The sequence below is a fragment of the Atractosteus spatula genome, chromosome 7 (assembly GCF_055471065.1).
Source record: "Atractosteus spatula isolate fAtrSpa1 chromosome 7, fAtrSpa1.hap1, whole genome shotgun sequence".
NCBI lineage: Eukaryota > Metazoa > Chordata > Actinopteri > Semionotiformes > Lepisosteidae > Atractosteus > Atractosteus spatula.
In genome coordinates this window covers 20,571,732-20,589,787 of record NC_142712.1, presented here as the reverse complement: position 1 = coordinate 20,589,787, position 18,056 = coordinate 20,571,732, and the positions used below count along the sequence as shown (strand labels likewise).

The window sequence follows — 18,056 nt, the reverse complement described above, 5'->3', positions numbered from 1 at the left end:
TATAAAATTCTAGCTCATCGGAATGCTGTGAGTGAAAGAAATGTTATTGTGGTTGGGACTGAGGAAGATGTGTAATTTGTACTTGTAAAGGCCATGTTTGGTCAGTGTTGTTGTGCCATTGAACTGCAAAATAAGAACCGGGGTTTTGGAGTCATAGAAGAGGTCCAGTTTTTGCTTCTCCATCTGGAGACAGCAGCCCTAAACTGGAAAACCTTTCCCCAGATGCTTCAGCAGCATGCCTCTGTTAGGAGCACTGCAACAAGCAGGCTTAGAGACTCTGAACGTCTGGCAAAAACACCAGGCATGAACCTCCAAAAACTCCTCCCCTCCTGGGTCCATAACTTGCTTTGAATTGGGAACAATCACTTCTGAACTTACTGTATATGTTTTACATGGGCCTCACATTTGGTGGTGGTGGTCCTTTAAAGACTGCTAACCATGTTATTAAAGAGTGCCCTAATTTCTGTTGCTCCAACATTTATGCACTTGACAGTCCATCTTGAGTTTGGCTGTGTTCTGTTCTAGAGATATAACTTTTGTTTTTTTTCTAAATAAATTCTAACTGGTGTAGGTTATACGATCTGTTCCCTAATTCCCTGATGTATAATTAATACAAATGCCAGATGCAATAACAGTTAAAATATTTGATGAACTGAAAGGATTGTTCTAATTCAGTGAAGTGACAACCAAAAGTTTTGTAAATTTGATCTCTTGGTCAATGACTAAAAGACTCAGTACTTTAGAGTCACATATTTTAGTAAGAAAATGGTTATATTTAATGGAATAAACACATCCTATTCAATTGATAGCAACCCTGGTTGTTCTGCCCTTGACAGGCTAGCTATCTATATTTTTACAGCATGTTTATGTACTGTATATTCTGTCATCTTATCACGTGTTCATGTGTAAAACCATAAAATGCAAAACCAAATTATGCAAGCTAATGAGTGCTTACTAAAGAACCCTGTAATTAAAGAAGCACTACAACTAAAACTAGAGCCTCTTGTGTTAGAATACAAAGCTGAATGTGTATTTTGGCAGAAAGGAAATGAAAACAAATTTATTTTGACAGCAGTTTTCCAATCCTTGGGTTATGCAATAAGTTCCATTAAATCAATGTGGAATGCAAAAGCAAAAAAGCAATCACACAAGTTATTTTTAATATACCTGCATGAAAGTAATTTATAAATGATAAAAGACAATGAATTTGACAAAAGAGCTATTTTCAACTATGAATAAAGTTCCCATGCCTGGGAAGTTGTGTTCAACCATAACTACAAATCATCAGTGATGAGTGTTTTCATGACTTTTGTCATGGACACCCACAATTGCGAGGACTTTCCCTTGTTGATTGTATTGACAAACGAAACCAGGCAATGATTTTGCCATACGGTCTTTCTTGCAGCCATAAAATAATTTTATGCCTTCATTTTTATTTCCTCTCACCATATATTATGATCAATATGTTATCTAATCCAGGTGTATTGCTTTAACGTTTAAAATGATTAATCAGTTTTGCTATAATTGGCTTATAAGTGCAAAAGACTTTTGTGACTTTTTATGATTTAACATCCTTCAACAATTACTCCAGTATTGTATTTTTTAGTTTAGGATCAACATTAATATTTGCAACTATCTGAGGTTGTAGTTTTCTACTAAGGTGGAATATAGTCAGCCTTTCTTTATGTAGTTGGTGTATTTTGGAAAATAATAAAAATTGCTCATAAACAATATTTCCTTATGGTTCGGCTACAATCTTGTAGGTACCTTTGTCCTTAGAACTAACTGGAGCTGCCAGTTCAGATTGACCCTATTGTAGTTCAAGGAGATGTAACTAAAGCACACTGATTCCCAGCTAGTGCAAATTGAGCATGTACAGTAGGTCTCAATTATCTGGCTTTTTTCTTTATTAAGAGAAGGTTTCTTCCTTTAAGCGCAACCACAAGGTTGTAAGAAACTGCAGGACTTCAAGATCCTGACCTTTTTCATATGTTCAAGGGAGGCTATGTACATACTGTATAAAGATAAGTTTTGTTTCTGATTTAGGGAATCTGTTTTTATTGCTGTTGGTGAAACATTAATTGCCACATTAACGTGCAGTACAGGTGAGACCTCTAATATAATCAATAGATCTTTAAAGTGTTTCCAGTTGAGCTGATAAGGTATCTTTGTTGGGAAATGCCAGACTGTTTAAAAGCATCTGGAGAACAACAGCTGCACTATTTTTTCTACAGTTTCTTTTTTCCTCTGCTTTTTGAGTGATCCTAGAATTTTGTGTAATTTTTGATGGCTCTTGACAGATGCAGTATGTTCTTAGCATACTGTACTGTTCTGGTCACAATCAGTAGCTTAACTTTAACCTAAACTCATAAGGACAAGGCCATTACAGAGTCTGGCTTGAGAATACTTGCCTACGGGTGAAGATATCCATGAAGATTTCATCTGCAAGCAACACTAATGTTGACTACCAGTGAGATCAATGTTTGTGAGTTCAAGGACAAACCCAATGACCTACCCTGCCTGTATAATTTGGAAGAATTTGTTAGTCAGTCTATTAGAGAGGTAGTAGTGAGAGAGATCCTATGACATGAGGCAGGAGAACAGAGGGATTGAACCACAGACTGCACACTCCATCTCAGAAAAGGCAGATATTGGGAGGGGGGGATTTTGCAGGAGAGAAAATTGAAAGGCCTGCTCTGGTAACGTACTGTATTGCCACAGTGAATCATCCAGGCCTTATTTGTATGGTTTATGAACAGGGTGACACACAACAATGTTACTCATTGCACCTAAACTCCTTAATGTCAATTCCAACAAAAACATTAAATAACACCCAAGAGTAATAGCCATCTGCTCTTCCTGAAACTGTACTATAGAACCACTGTATTCATGACTCTTTCAGAGCCCCAGTGTGTTTAACAGATTGTATCAGTCAAGCAGGTATTTGAGATGGAGGTGGATGGGTAAACTGTGCAGAGGTTTATTCACTAGCTTTTGTATTATCCATAGCAACATCTTCAAAAACATTGTTTTAAAAAATGCCTGTCCATTGGTTCTGTATAATTAACACTGTGGCTCTGCACAGAAAAGTGAATTGATGCTGTTCATGTTTTGTCATTTCGAACAAGCCAGAATCACATTCTTTTGGTTGATCTTTAACCATTGCAAAAGCCAACGTTTGTTGGTTCTTTCAGTGCAGTCATAATAGTCACATCATAGCCTTATGATGGCAGGAGAAATGACTAAAAGGCCTGCAGTATTTCTAGATTGTTTGTGGTTTGTGACAGATAGATCACATATTGAATCAGAGTGTAGCACATTTTCACATTTCATCATCCACGAAAGATGAATTAATGTTAAGAATTTCTTGCTGACAAATGGGAGCAAACTTCAGAATAGAATAGTAAAGTAGGAATAACCGTGCTTAGTCTTTGTAAAACTGTTTAGCTCATAAAATATTAGATATATTTCAAATGCTTGAAAGACTGGAGACAAGCCACTTTTCTAGTTGTATTCAGTTATTCATTTTGTAGAAAACACATTAAATGAGCTGGAACCTTAGGCTCAAATTTATATCAAAACTGTCTTAAACAGCACATTTTAAATTGTCTTGAGAGCACTGACATAATAATTTAACATCCAGTAAAAGGTCAGAGCAGCACTCTAACTGGCATTGGCATTTTAACACCTTTTTCATTCCTGTTAATTTGGAATAGCTGACTTACTTCTGTCACTGACAGAGAAATACATTGTACACAGTGAATATCTGAAGTTATATTGACACGTCCTCTGGTTTGGAAATGCAAACACAATGACAAAGCCAGCAGGAGGACAGACACCCCATCTTTAGTGACCACTTTTACGTCCACAGGGAACCTACTACTCAACAGGCTTAGGATTCTCAGGCTGGCCTCAGTCCGCCCAGCTCTTAGCATTCTGCTTGAAAAACAACACTTTTGTAACTCTACTGGCCATAACAACAGCCTGGATACAAACCAGCCTCACAAAGTCTTTAATTGCACTCAGGATTTCATAGGTTACTCACATTCAATTCAATTACATTTATTTTTATATAGTGCCTTTCACAACAAGGTTGCACCAAGGCGCTTAACAATGCAAGTGACCATACGTTTTGTCAATACAGAACAGAAGACCAGAAGACAATGGAGGAGAGGAACCAAAAACCCCTTAGTAAGGAGAAAAAAAACCTCAAGGGGTCCAAGGTCAACTGGTTGCCCAACCCCTTTGGGCACGCTAACATTATATAATTAAAAAAAAAGGAAATAAATGAATGAGGGTATTAATCCATCCATCATGTCTTCTGTGTGTTAGTACTCCATGCAGATCTCTGTAGACCAGTAAATTCCTCCTAAACGATCGCTATATCCTATAGCTATATCCTATATTTATTATTGCTGATGTACATTTCCATCTACACCACTGTAGAAAAATGTTGGGATTTCTATGACACAATTAGGATTTAAATATACTGTATATCATACTCACCAAAACATTACTCAAAGATTCCATTAACGTTTTCTATAATAATAATAATAATAATAATAATAATAATAATAATTGCTTACACTTATATAGCGCTTTTCTGGACATTCCACTCAAAGCACTTTGCAGGTAATGGGGACTCCCCTCCACCACCACCAATGTGCAGCATCCACCTGGATGATGCGACGGCAGCTCCAGAAGGCTCACCACACACCAGCTATCAGTGGGGAGGAAAGCAGAGTAATGAAGCCAATTCATAGATGGGGATTATTAGGAGGCCATGATTGGTAAGGGCCAATGGGAAATTTGGCCAGGACGCCGGGGTTACACCCCTACTCTTTTCGAGAAACGCCCTGGGATTTTTAACGACCACAGAGAGTCAGGACCTCGGTTTTTATAACATATTTTAACACAGCTCTCTCAAACAAATAAGAACTGAAATAGCATGTTTAATTCACTTTGACCAGAATCTTTATAGCAGCCAATATAAAATGTTATAGGTGCCTATCCACTACATTTACCAAATAGTCCCTGCCATTAACATCATATGCTCCTCTGTACAAATCCATGAACTCTGCTTTATGTACTGCAAAATATATTTTTATTTTAATTCATTAGGTTAAACTCTTGATTAGAAAATTGCTAACATTTTAGTCAAAGATCACCATGGAATTGTGTTTCTGCTGCAGCAGAATATGTGACAGGGATATAGACAGCCTATATTTTGGGCCATTTAATAAAAGCTTCGACTCACCATAACCCTGTGTCCTGAAGTTTAGTTTCTTCTGCACTGTTGCAGATGGGGCTCAGCAGTTCGTTATTTGCTGGTTTCTCAGGGTATAAAATGCAGCCTTTTGTTTTTTTTTGTTTACACTTTAGACAGAACTATAAATGGTAGCCCAGGCTATCACATAGCATATAAACTAAATATCCCAAACTTTTGCTCAACAGGGTATAACCATTACTGTGTTTTCAATAAAATACTAAAATAAATGGGCTTGTTTACTTCTCAACTTCCTGTTTCATATATGGGACCATGGAAACTTCTGGAAACTTCAGTGGTATAATGGAAGGATGTAGAGCGGAAGACTGGTGATTATCCTGTCTGATCAATCTGTGAATGGAACTTATGTATTGCTCCTGGTTGACAAGTCATCAAGTTAGTGTGAGTTTTTAGGAGCAAAAAAAAGATTTTCAATGATCAATTCAGTCCTCAAGTCAATGTATTTATATTTATATTATATGTATATTCAGTCTCATAACAATGCTAAAGTGACATTCATTTAATTTTCCTGTTTTCATTGCTGTTTTCTCTTAATATATTGAGACCTTAGATAGGATTATAGCTTCCTGTAAATTCCAGAATCTTTTGGAGCTTCCTTAATTTATTACACTACATCAAATCCTATATCTATGGACGGTTAGTTTTAATGAAAATTGTGTATGTGCTTTGCTTTTATTTTCAGTGAATAAGCTCATGTCACCTGTGATTTATTGCTTCATCTGTGCATTATTGACCTTCACCATTGCTTGCTGAGATGCCCCTGCCTTCAATATAACTCATCCATGCATAGCTTGCTGCTCTCATGGCAGGACCTGGGCAGGGGGCCAGTGATTTGCCACTTCTCCCTTCAGATGAAGCCAAAAAAGGTGAGGAACAGGGTACAGCAACCCACAACTTAAAAAACACCTTGCTGAACTCTTATGAGTGGCTTAACCAGTAAAGATTATCTCTTGGAACAAAGGTTGAGATTCACGGTGTAAGTGTCACAGGTTTGAATCCAAGCTGTGTTGACTGAGATTCTATCAATCGTGGAGCTTGAGTCAACCAGTATTCTCAGTCAGCAGCTCAACAGTGATGCCTGGAAATTGCTTGGTGCCAGCAATCATCAGTGAGAGACATGCTGCTCCTTAAATCAGCATTACTTCTTCTGTAAGCCACAATAGTGCTCGGAGTTTGACAAATCATAAATGGAACAGACAAATGGATGCCTCATGGGAGACACGGGTCTTCACTCTTGGTAAGTTAGGTTGAATTACTTGGCTCACTAATTTAAGCTGGTAGATGATTCCAGATTGGGAGGGCACAAAACCAGAACACCAGAGTCTACAAATTTAAAATCCCGTGATGGATGCTGTTTAATTAAATATCAAATGAATACCACATCCTTTGAGTATAGTGCCAAACAGGTCATGTAAATACCTCAAGGCAGATTGGTTAGCAAGGCTGCCTCATAGGTCTTGGGTCCTAGGTGCCATTCTAGACTGGGGTGCCTTCTGTGCAGAGTTAGCATGATCTTCCCTGGTTTGCTCCAGATGCTTTGGTTAGATTTTAAGTGAAACAGTCTTGTGTCTCTGGGATGGGCTCTGGGTTGTCACATCTCTCACAAGGACAAACCAGCGAAGACCTTCAGGTCTGTACTTGGCACAGTTCCCACACACATTACAGTACTTTCACTCCTTGGTTCTTCACCACTGCTCCACAGTCATGCCATCTTCCTCTTGCTCTCACATTGTATTTAATTGTGCTCATGAAATCTGCAATACAGTACATGTTTTCTTTGCCACCATTATTCTTTCTCTGTGTATGCTGCACCACCCCTGCAAACCTTAAGAAATTTCCATCTCATTTGCCTTGCTCATGTATTTCCTGCAGTATATACTGTAATTGAAAATCTATGTGTCAGCTATGTTTTAGGGTGAAGGGTGAGCCATCTGCAATTAAGTCAATTAATATCTCCTGTTAATTCTTGCGTTTGAGTTATTTTTATTATGCCTGACTGAGCAGACCTTATGCTGGTTTAATAAAAATACACTATTGCCCTTATAGAACACTTTATTCTTAGAAAGTATTGTGTAAGAGAGAACCACAACTAGACAAACTACATGTGTAATTAAACTTGTTTAGTTTGCATAAAATGTATTATGGTTTTTCTCACATCTTGCTGTGTGAACTGTTCCCTTGGAAATAAAGTACATTTACCATCATCTACATTTTAAATTGATGTCTACATTTTTCTATGTACCTTTTTCTCATTCCCTAATTTTGAGGCTGTGTTTTGGGTTTGACAAAGCTCACACTTAAGCTGAAGAATTAGGCTTACATGTATAAAAAAGGTAAGCTGTTTTATTTGAACAGGTTTTAATACAGATTTACTGTAAAGCAGTAAGAATTTCTTATAATTGGTGCATGTTTCTTGTACTGTAAGTATGACAAGACGTTGGTTCTCCCATCCTTGGAGATTTTTAAGTTACAGACAAATGCCAGTTTCCTTGTTGTGAAATCAGCACTGGGAAATCTCGCCAAACCAGCAGGATTGCATTGTTGGTGTTATTGTGTTAAAACTCTCACCCCGTGAATTTCTCTCATTCACAAGCAGAACCAGCAAGGAGCTGTGGGTCTTCACCTCCAGGGACTCTGCAGAGCATTTCAAGCAGTATTGTTTCGCAGCACCTCTTAGAAAGATGGGGAGCGGGGCGCTGGAAATTGTTGCTATGTGCTTGGGCTTCATTGGACTGGTTGGTGTGGCCACTGCCACGGGCCTCCCAATGTGGAGAGTGACGGCTTTCATCGGGGAAAACATCATCGTGATGGAGAACCGTTGGGAAGGGCTGTGGATGAACTGCTTCCGACAGGCCAACATCAGGATGCAGTGCAAAGTGTACGACTCCCTGCTGATCCTGCCTCCAGACCTCCAGGCCGCCCGGGGACTGATGTGCTGCTCTCTTGCCCTGGCCTTCTTTGCACTGATCATCTCTGCTGTTGGCATACAGGGAACGAGATGCCTCAAGGATGACATGCGCACAAAAAATATCATCCTGATTGTAGGTGGATGCCTGTTTCTTCTGGCTTGTATCACCACACTCATCCCTGTGTCCTGGACTGGCAACGTAATCATCAGGAATTTCTACAATCCCCAGCTTCTGGACACTCAGAGACGAGAGCTGGGAGAAGCCCTGTACATCGGGTGGGTGACGTCTGCCATTCTGTTTGCTGCTGGGGTAATACTGCTGTGCCGCTATGTGCCCCGAAAGCAAAAAGAGGATGAATATTACTATACCAAGGGCTCGGTACACAGTATGCCTCAGCCGGCAGTGCAGAGGCAACCCTCCAGCGTTTACAGCAAAAGTCAGTATGTGTGATAACTCACAAAAGACAATATGGACAATAAGATCAAAATGAACCGAGTAACTGTGGTACTTCAATTTGCATGGAAATAACCAGTTTGTGTGTAAGCGCTCCAAAAATGGCTTATCTGGGGTTTAAACAAAACTGCTTGTATGCAATAATGTCATTTTACCACTAAAGAGAAATTCTGTGATCCAGTTTTGTATAGCATTGCTTCTTATTTCAAATCCAGGATCTCTCTTTTTCTTACCACTTATATTTAAGTTATATATAGTGATTTCCTGACCTCAAAGTAAAAAGCAGTTGTGCAACATTTACAGAAAACTAATTGTTTTCATGCAAGGTTTGTTTCTTCGGTTGAGGTTACTGTATCAATTCATGTATCAAGACCTCTTAAAAAAATTAAAATTTAATGCACAAAGGAGCTTAAAACAGGTATAATTAAAAATTAATGAGAAAATTAAAAAGTGATATGAAGTGGTATAAAGGACTAGTACATTCGCTTCAGTAGTGAAATAGAACATGTTTGACAGTCATTTAATGACTAGAACAATGAGCACTGCATAAATCCAGATTATGGGCTTCTGTATTTTTTTTTTTCACTCAGAAACCCAGAACATAAAGATGTTGCTATTACAAAGGACTTTTCAATGCAAATGTGCTTGTATCTATTTTTGGAATGAAAAGATTTAACATTTACTGTATATATATTTTTCTTCATATTGTTTTTAATAGCATTTTGTATTATTATTGCATCTGCCTTTGTAAACCTACACAGTTCTATATTGCGACATATCTTATTTGACATAACACATCATATTTGTAACAAACTTTTCCTTGCAAAAGTATCGTTTGTATCTGATTAAATAGCGAATAATGCAAGTGTGATTCTCTTTTCTTTATTCTGCAACCCACACTTCTGTGATCCTGTCTATAGATGTGCTTTGCCTGGGTGTAGAGACAGACTGAAAAAAGATGTTTGCTTATGGTTAGACATACCTACAGTTTTGTAAATACTGTAATTGTTAATCAATTTATTCTTCAAGGCACATGGTCTTTGCCTCCATACTGTTTTCAATCTACTATAATGGTGTAGGGCTCTCAAGCTTAACATTCAAAATATTAGGAATCAAATTTATGACTGTATATTTGTAAGCTATCTAATGGCTGAATAATTTCATAATTAAAGCAATATTTACATTAATGTGAAACAAATTGTATAGATTTGTACACCTATAGTAGATTAAACATAAAGGATGCGAATGGAGGCTACATAAAAGTGCATTTAGAACCGAGAACAGGAGACACTTCTGTACCTGAAGAGTTGTGAGAGTCTGGAACAAGCTACTTAGCTATGTTGTTGAAGCTGATACCCTGGCTTCCTTCATTAAAAAGCTGCACAAGATCCTTGGATTAATTAGCTATTAAGCTCAAATGGACTAGTTCGGCCAGATTGTTGGTAGCCATTCATGTATTCTATCGGAACCTAAGAATGTATTCTGTCTGCAGCTTAGATCTAAATAATTGGTAGGAAATGTCCATTTGGTATATCTCTCCCATTGTTTTATTAGACTGACCCACCACTGTGTTTAATGTGTTTCTTCATGAATTTTAATCTGCACTCAGTTAAGTGTAGATAAAAGTCTGAAGTATTGTAGAAGTTTAGGTCAACTGACTTACCAGTGATCACAGCAACCATTTTCATTTTTTTTTGTCCACAGTTGGTTTAACAGTAACAAAGACTAGCTTAGAATATTTTTAATTCTACTCTATTTGGTTATATTTACAGCAGTCAAAAAGTATTTTCATGTCTCTTAGTGTAACGAACAGTTCTTTCCGGACCCTATGCGGACGACACAATCAGAAGAAGTGGGGAAACACTAGGAAAAAGTCATGCAGGAATATGGGGATGAAAACAGGGGGGGCGTGTCCAAAGTGCGCTTGTGCACGGGGGAGGTTTGGCCGAGGCAAACAATCCAAAAGTAATCCAGAAGGGGAATCCAAAAAAACACAAGACTAAGTCCATAGCCAGATGATCCATCCAACAAGGAGTTAAAACACGAACCGGGTCGGAACCGGTGGACAGGGAACGGGACCAGGTGCTTCCAGGTCCCGGACTCGCACGGAAACCAGATGCAGAGCCAGGATAAACGTCAGCGCCTGGCTTTTAAGGTGGGCTGGTAACAGGGGTCAGGTGCACAGAATTAAGTCTGAAGTGAAAGGGCTGGAGCACCCTTAAGGAGGAGGGACTATAATCGTGACACTTAGACTCCTTTGATTGAGAGTGACCATCCAAAATGAAAAAAAACAACAACAACAACAACAACAACAAATGGCAGAACATGTCAATTCTGAAAGAAATGTAAGCTTTTGTGTTTTTGAGTAAAGCTTTAAATTTCTCAAAACTGACATTTCTGTTTTGGAGGAACACCTTTGGTTTGCTCACATTTTGCTGAAATGTAGTTGGTATCTAAGTTAGCTTGTGGGTGGGTCACATTTCTAATCTAAGCTTTAGACTGAAAACATTCTAACTTTAAACTTTAATTCACATTAATCTCCTTAAACACCTTCTAGCTAGTACTAACACTAGATTGTATATCATTGTGTGTTTTACAGTAGTAGTAGTTTATAGAGGCTTTTGCCAAATCAGAACTCCTTGTTGAAGGCCTCGTATGAGTGACCAGACCGCTGTCATATAGTCTTCAAAAAGTCCATGATTTGCACGATTCAAAAATGTTTATACAATGCAGCATGAGCTCCTTTAGCATTTTTAATCCTGTTACAAAACTGCACATTTGAATTTTTTGGATTCAAATCCAAAATACCCACATTTGCTATCTTTCTCAAAAAATGTATTTATGCTTATACACCATGCTTGTCTTGCAAAATGGAATGCAGCAGTTAAAGTGTACTTTATCCTGAGATTGGGTCCAGAAGTATAACACAAAAGAGTTAAGGGTTTAAAATAAATTGGGTGTTGTGTGGGAATATCACACATGGTCTGGACATGGAAATTCAAAACTTTGTGATAATCCATGGTGAGAATACTGAAGTGGGACTGAAATGCATTAGATCTGTAGAAATCTATCCTGCTGTAATATTTACATCATTGACAGTATTGCTGGTTGTACTTTTTCTGGAAGTTTCCAGGACCAACATTAAGGGAAGTGGGTCTTTCCAAAATGTTGCTGGACTTGATACAACTCTTCTGTAGCTCTGGTAGTCTTTATTTCACATGGAAGTTTTTAGATTAGCCTAAGGTAACTATTTCATTTCGCAATGTCTTTGTTTGGGCATTGCTTTAGTCTGTGATGAAAAACCCTAGATTTGTGTATTGTATCTTTGAAAAAGCCAATGACAAAGTCATTCCTTTGACAATACTGACCTACTGTATATTCACTGTATTCATCTGGCATTTTCCATTAATTATGTTATTGTAATTAATTAAAATATCCAGTAGAGCTGGATTGGTAATAATAAATTATGTAAACATGAGCAGCTGCTTCGGTCAATAATAATAATAATAATAATAATAATAATAATAATAATAATAATAATAATAATAAAACAATTCCTACACTCATATAGAGGTTTCTGGACACTTCACTCAAAGCACTTTTATGGGGACACCCCTTCACCAACACCAATGCACAGCACCCACATGGATGGTGCACTAGTACACTCACCATAGTTATGGGGAGTCACAGATGGGGATTATTAGGAGCCTGTGATTGGAATAGGCCAAGGGGAAATTTGGCCAGGACACCAGGGTAACACCCATACTCTTTTTGAGAAACACCCTGGGATTTTTAATGACCACAGAGAGTTGGGACCTTAGTTTTACGTCTCACCTGAAGGACAGTATGGTATAGTGTCACCAAAATATATAGTCCCAAAATGGGAATATCCCAAAATTTCCATTGGGCATCTAAATACTTGATAAATGGGCATTTTGGAATAACCCCAAATATGGGTCCTATGTTATTAAGAGCCACACAAACCACAGGGTGAGCACCCTCTACTGGTCCACCTAATACCTTTTCCAGGAGCAGTCTTAGTTTTTTCCCAGTGGTCTCCCAACCAGGTACTAGCCAGACTCCTCCTGCTTAGCTTCAGTAAGTTGCCACTCATGAGTTGCACAGTAATACAGCTGCTGGCATTTGAATTTTTATTCATTTGGTATTTAGTTTTGAAAAAGGGCATCAATGGCAAACTTCCTCCAAAATACGTGATAAATTCAGGCTGCTGTTCTTTTTCTGTCAAAAAAGGATCCAACAGAGAGACAGTTAAAAACCAACAGAATAAAATCTTACAAGGTTAACCAGAATAATCTACATATTTAAAAAGAACTAGAAAAATTAATAAGCAACAGGTTCAGATCAATCATGGTTATTGATTTGTTAAGTATTGAAGAGACGATTAAATGTTTTCTTGTTTGATTCAAGAAAGTCAAGAATCTCTGGTTTCCTTAAAAGGGCACAGTAATGTAGCTAAACCTGTAAGGTCACATCATTTAAAGTTTCGCTGGGGTGTGAAAATACTTCACTAGCAAGTCATCTCTCCCATTTCAAGGCTTAGTTGTAAGACTTCCAAAGAGTCGAGTCTAGAAAAGGATTTGAGACAATGGCGAATGGTGCACTGGAAATTGTTGCCATATGTTTGGGCTTCATCGGACTGATTGGTGTGGCCACTGTCACAGGCCTTCCAATGTGGAGAGTGACGGCTTTCATCGGGGAGAACATCATTGTGATGGAGACCCGTTGGGAAGGGCTGTGGATGAACTGCTTCCGACAGGCCAATATCAGGATGCAGTGCAAAGTCTACGACTCCCTGCTGATCCTGCCTCCAGACCTCCAGGCTGCCCGGGGACTGATGTGCTGCTCGATTGCTCTGACCAGTTTTGCCCTAATAGTGTCTATCGTGGGGATGCGATGCACAGCGGCTTTTAAAGAAAATGTCCGTGCCAAACATATCACTCTGATTGTAGGTGGATGTCTTTTTCTTCTGGCTTGTATCACCACACTCATCCCTGTGTCCTGGACTGGTAATGTAATCATCAGGGATTTCTACAATCCCCTGCTTCTGGACGCTCAGAGACGAGAGCTGGGAGAAGCCCTCTACATCGGGTGGGTGACGTCTGCCATTCTGTTTGCTGCTGGGGTAATACTGCTGTGCCGCCACGCACCTCGAGCACAAGAAGATGAAAAGTATATGTACAATGGAAGCTCCCTTCCTCCCAACTACAAACAACCTTACACCTACCAGCCAGCTTACACCTACCAACCAGCTTATACCTATCAGCCAGCTTATACTTACCAGCCAGCTTACTCTTTGCCACCACAGGGTTCTGTTATATACAGCAAAAGAGGGCAGTACATCTGAGAAAATGGGAAATGTTTCAATTACCAAAAGCCAAACTGACCAGCAGAAGGGATTCAGTTCCAGAGTTTTGAAACATTTTTGGAAGTTAATCTTCCTGTGCTGGTTTTCGAGAAGGAAGGGAAAGGATATATTCTATTTTTACACTGACTTTTGCAGCTGTAATCATTTTTTTCTTCCTAATTCATTTGATATCTCTTTTGCTTGCTTTTTAATGAATGCATTCCTTGAATTGATCAAAGTACTGTAAGTGTTTTATTGATTTATACATGTCAGACAGCACTCATGTAATAACATGAATTCTGAGTAAAAGATCTCACCTCACAAGTTATTATCTAACTTAAATTCACATTATGTTTTAACTTTGTTTACCTTGGTTGTAAATAGTCTATATTAAAGAATGTGTAAACAGTACATATATAATATGTATATGGTATTTCAAATGATTTATCTGTTTCCACTTCTTGTTTAACCTTTGTCTGGAATTATTATCCTGGACAAATCTGTGATTTCTTTTGTAATAAATGTCATTCTTGATATTCATATCTGTGTTTACTAAAAATGTAAAAAAAATTGAAGTAAATATATTTCTTTTGTCATAATCACTTAGAGTATCCTCTTTTCATACTTTTACGAGATCAGATATAATTTATTCTATGTAACTGCACATTTTCATCATCTTATGTGTTAATTGTAAATTCTGCTGTAAAATAGAGACAGCACAAAAGTTTATTATATATGTATTGTTGAACAAGGGTAGACATAGAGAATTCCAGGTGAGCATTAGTAGAATAACCTTTCCTCATTCAAATGAGGAATTAGAATTTTATGCAGCAATTTATTAAAAAAATAACCATTATGAAAAAACTGTTCAATTGTCCGATTCCAACAGATTTGTTTGTTGTACATGAATGTGTACAGGTTATTTAAAATAATCATTCAAAACCAAAACATAATCATGATTTTAAAGGTATGCAATGGACTCTGGGTTCAATGTTATTATGCTGTATAAGGAAATCTGTACCATAAAAACAACTTAAATATTTCTCTATGAATTGCTTTGTTCATAAATTCAACTACCAATGCTCAGCCCCATTTCTGGACTGGAGTGTTGAGCCTGTGGACATCTTGTCTGTTTCATTACGCAAATGGAAATCTGCCACATTGCACTGAGACTTGTCAGTCACGCCTGTTATGTAAATTTGCTCACAGGCTTGATTGTAACAGAGATAGCCGAGTTCTGTTTCCTGGATTGTGTTTAAAGACTATACATGCAATATGAGCTCAAAACATATCTTTTGTTCAGAATTTGCCTTTGTGATGACTGTATCGAAGGCGTAATACAGGAAAGCCTTTAACTAACTCACACTTTGAAAAGAAAAACTCTGCCATGACAAGGTCTGTGGTATTTACTCCTGTCTTGATTACAATGACTTTGAAAGACAGTGAACCACAAGACGAATGTTTAGTTAGTGGAACTGACAGAAACGATATACAGTATTTTTTATTATAAATCCTAGATTGGACCTATATTTTCAGGTTTAATTCTTCAGAATGAATTTGCAGGCAGATGTTTTGTAAAGCTGGTCTCACACTACACAACTTTTCCTAGGATTTTCGTCGTGGCCTTCATTTATATAATCGTAAGAAAATCACAGTGAGTTGTAGAGAGCCGCAGCGCACACGCACGTTACCATCAGTTGTGTAGTGTGACACCTCCAGCGACTCAGTCATAGCACTCTTAACAGCTCCTTATGACTCTCTGCGACTCTCTACGATTTAATCAAACAGGTTTGATTTTCTCATAGTGAGTCGCAAGTCATAGGGGTGGGCTCTTGTGTTTGCGACAATCAACAGCCAATGAGCACTCAACTGGATGTACAATGCATACAATGCGGCTGCAAGGAAAGAAGGAAAGCGAGTGTTTTGGACTGTGCAAATGGAGGAGAGGCTAATCGAACTTTGGAGCCAGCACAGATGTCTGTTCGATGTTTCGTGTTTGTTATTTGTTTACTTGCTCCTCCTCTTATTCCGGTGTGCTCCACATTGATTGGCTGCCAAAATGAGGCGACCTCGCGCTACTTTTGTGGCACAATAAGAGATTCGGAACCATGATGAAAAGTCATGAGGAAATCATGTAATTAGTCACCCCCTGTGATTCCTAGTCATATAATTTGTCACCCTCTCGGACAGAAAAGGCTGCGAGATTCAGCAACTGCAGTCATTAAATTTGACATGCTCTCCAACTAGACATCATGTCGAATCCTGTAGTGTGACAAAGGCTTAAAGCAAAGTACATATGAAAGCCCCACTCTTTAGAAGTTAAGTTAAACAGGCATGTACTGGGTGCAACTGGGTAAAAAAGGATCTCCATATTTCAAGTATCACATCATCACATCACTTTCTATAACCGACTATCCAATTCAAGGTCACCATGGCCTGGAAGATGGCCCTGGCCTGGATGGCTGGGAAGAATTAGGTGCAAGTTGGGATATATCTCAAACAAAACACTAGTCCATCGCGGGGCATATACAGACACACATACTGTATGCACACAGTCACGCCTACACCAATTCTACAGAAACTAACCTACCAGTATGTTTTTGGACTGTGGGAGGAAACTGGAGCACTCAGAGGAAAACCATGTAAAATACAGAGAACAGACAAACTCCACACAGTGTTGCTAACATTACAAGTGCCTTTCTTAAAAAAATCATAACTTTCTCCAACCCCCTCTAGAAGCTTGTTCTTCGCAGCCCTTCTGGAAAGTGGCTGATAAGGGGAATCGCATAACTGCCAGACAACCATAATGTGCAATGGGCAGGAAAATGCCAAGTTGTTCACCGCAGGTTTTTAAGTTCATAATATCATATTAAGAACTGATAATATCAAATGGTTTTGTTTTTGTTTCTTACTCATCCATTTTATAATACATTTTCTTTTAATAGATACTTTTAATAGATATCAGTAACACAAATTTTATTTTATTGGAATTCATAAGGCCTGCAAAATGGAAGAGAAAGAAGAAAAACAGTAGGAATCTGAAACACATTTTGTCCTCTTTGAGTGTGTTACGACCACAGCCGGCATCAATTCATCTTCATTATCCAATCTCCTCTTCCTTCACTATTTAAAGCCTCCATTCACTCATAGTCCTCGCTGGGTAATAGGAATCGATCTCCCTCCTGAGCTCGGATCGTCCTCTACCTCTGACCACTGAGACGAAGATCCATCTAGCCTTGGACCTCTTGACAACCCTTTCGTCTCCCTCCTTTTTTCGGATTTGTTTGCCTCGATGATCTCTCAACCCAGATTCGACCTCACCTGGAACAACTGACACCTCTTCTGACCCTTCTCAGACTCGTAAGCCATCTGATTCTCTTAGAGAGCTGCACAGGGTTCATAATAACTCGCTCGCAACAGAGTGTGACTAGCAGGACCTGTTCTTGGCTTTGTATTTGTTGATGCATCACAACACTTTAGGAAAATACTGTACAGAAAATTGCCTACTACCATATACTGATTTATTAATATTCAAGATACTCCTGCCCTGTTCTGTGTCTACAAGACTGTCCCTGATGCTCACCTGAAGTCCATCTTCTGTCTGGCTTTTGGAAACCCAGTACATTCTTGTCAAACAATCTCAAAGGAGAGCAAAAAGCCTCAAAATAGTAAAACAGAGTTTCAGCCGGCTCTGTGCCATTAATCTGCAACTGCATCTGCGCGCTTTGACATTTGTCAGAATGTGCTCACATTATTTTCAAAAACGCATCCAAAAGAGCTTTCATGATAGCTTTGAGGAACACCCCACTTTTTATACTCTATATAACATTATTTTAATTATTATTACTCAGTTTTGATTGAAATATTGAAGCACATCAAAGCCTTAGTACTGTAAGTAGGGTAATAATTAGGCATTGTGTTCATTGTTGTATTGGAGGAACATAATTGCAGTGCATGTGTGGGTGAGTTAGTTAGCAAGTGGATGTGAAGTGATGAGCAGAGTGTGCTAGTTCCACTAATAAACAGGCATATGGGTTCGGTG

At 38.5% G+C, this 18,056-nt stretch overlaps 2 protein-coding genes across 2 annotated transcripts; both read left to right on the top strand.

The window, feature by feature from the left end:
• The first annotated feature begins 7,876 nt into the window (after positions 1-7,876).
• On the top strand, positions 7,877-9,514 carry LOC148830701 (claudin-8-like). Its single transcript, XM_088921537.1, has one exon. It carries the CDS (start codon positions 7,969-7,971, stop codon positions 8,644-8,646), a length of 678 nt encoding a protein of 225 aa, XP_088777663.1. The 5' UTR covers positions 7,877-7,968; the 3' UTR covers positions 8,647-9,514.
• A 3,685-nt stretch (positions 9,515-13,199) lies between these two features.
• LOC148830700 (claudin-4-like) lies at positions 13,200-15,057 on the top strand. The gene has a single exon (XM_088922144.1). The coding sequence runs from the start codon at positions 13,256-13,258 to the stop codon at positions 14,012-14,014; it is 759 nt and encodes a 252-aa protein (XP_088778270.1). The 5' UTR covers positions 13,200-13,255; the 3' UTR covers positions 14,015-15,057.
• The last annotated feature ends 2,999 nt before the right edge of the window (positions 15,058-18,056 follow it).

Bases quoted from the DNA above. Each gene is read 5' to 3' on its own strand.
- LOC148830701 (XM_088921537.1), top strand. From the start codon at position 7,969: ATGGGGAGCGGGGCGCTGGAAATTGTTGCTATGTGCTTGGGCTTCATT.
- LOC148830700 (XM_088922144.1), top strand. From the start codon at position 13,256: ATGGCGAATGGTGCACTGGAAATTGTTGCCATATGTTTGGGCTTCATC.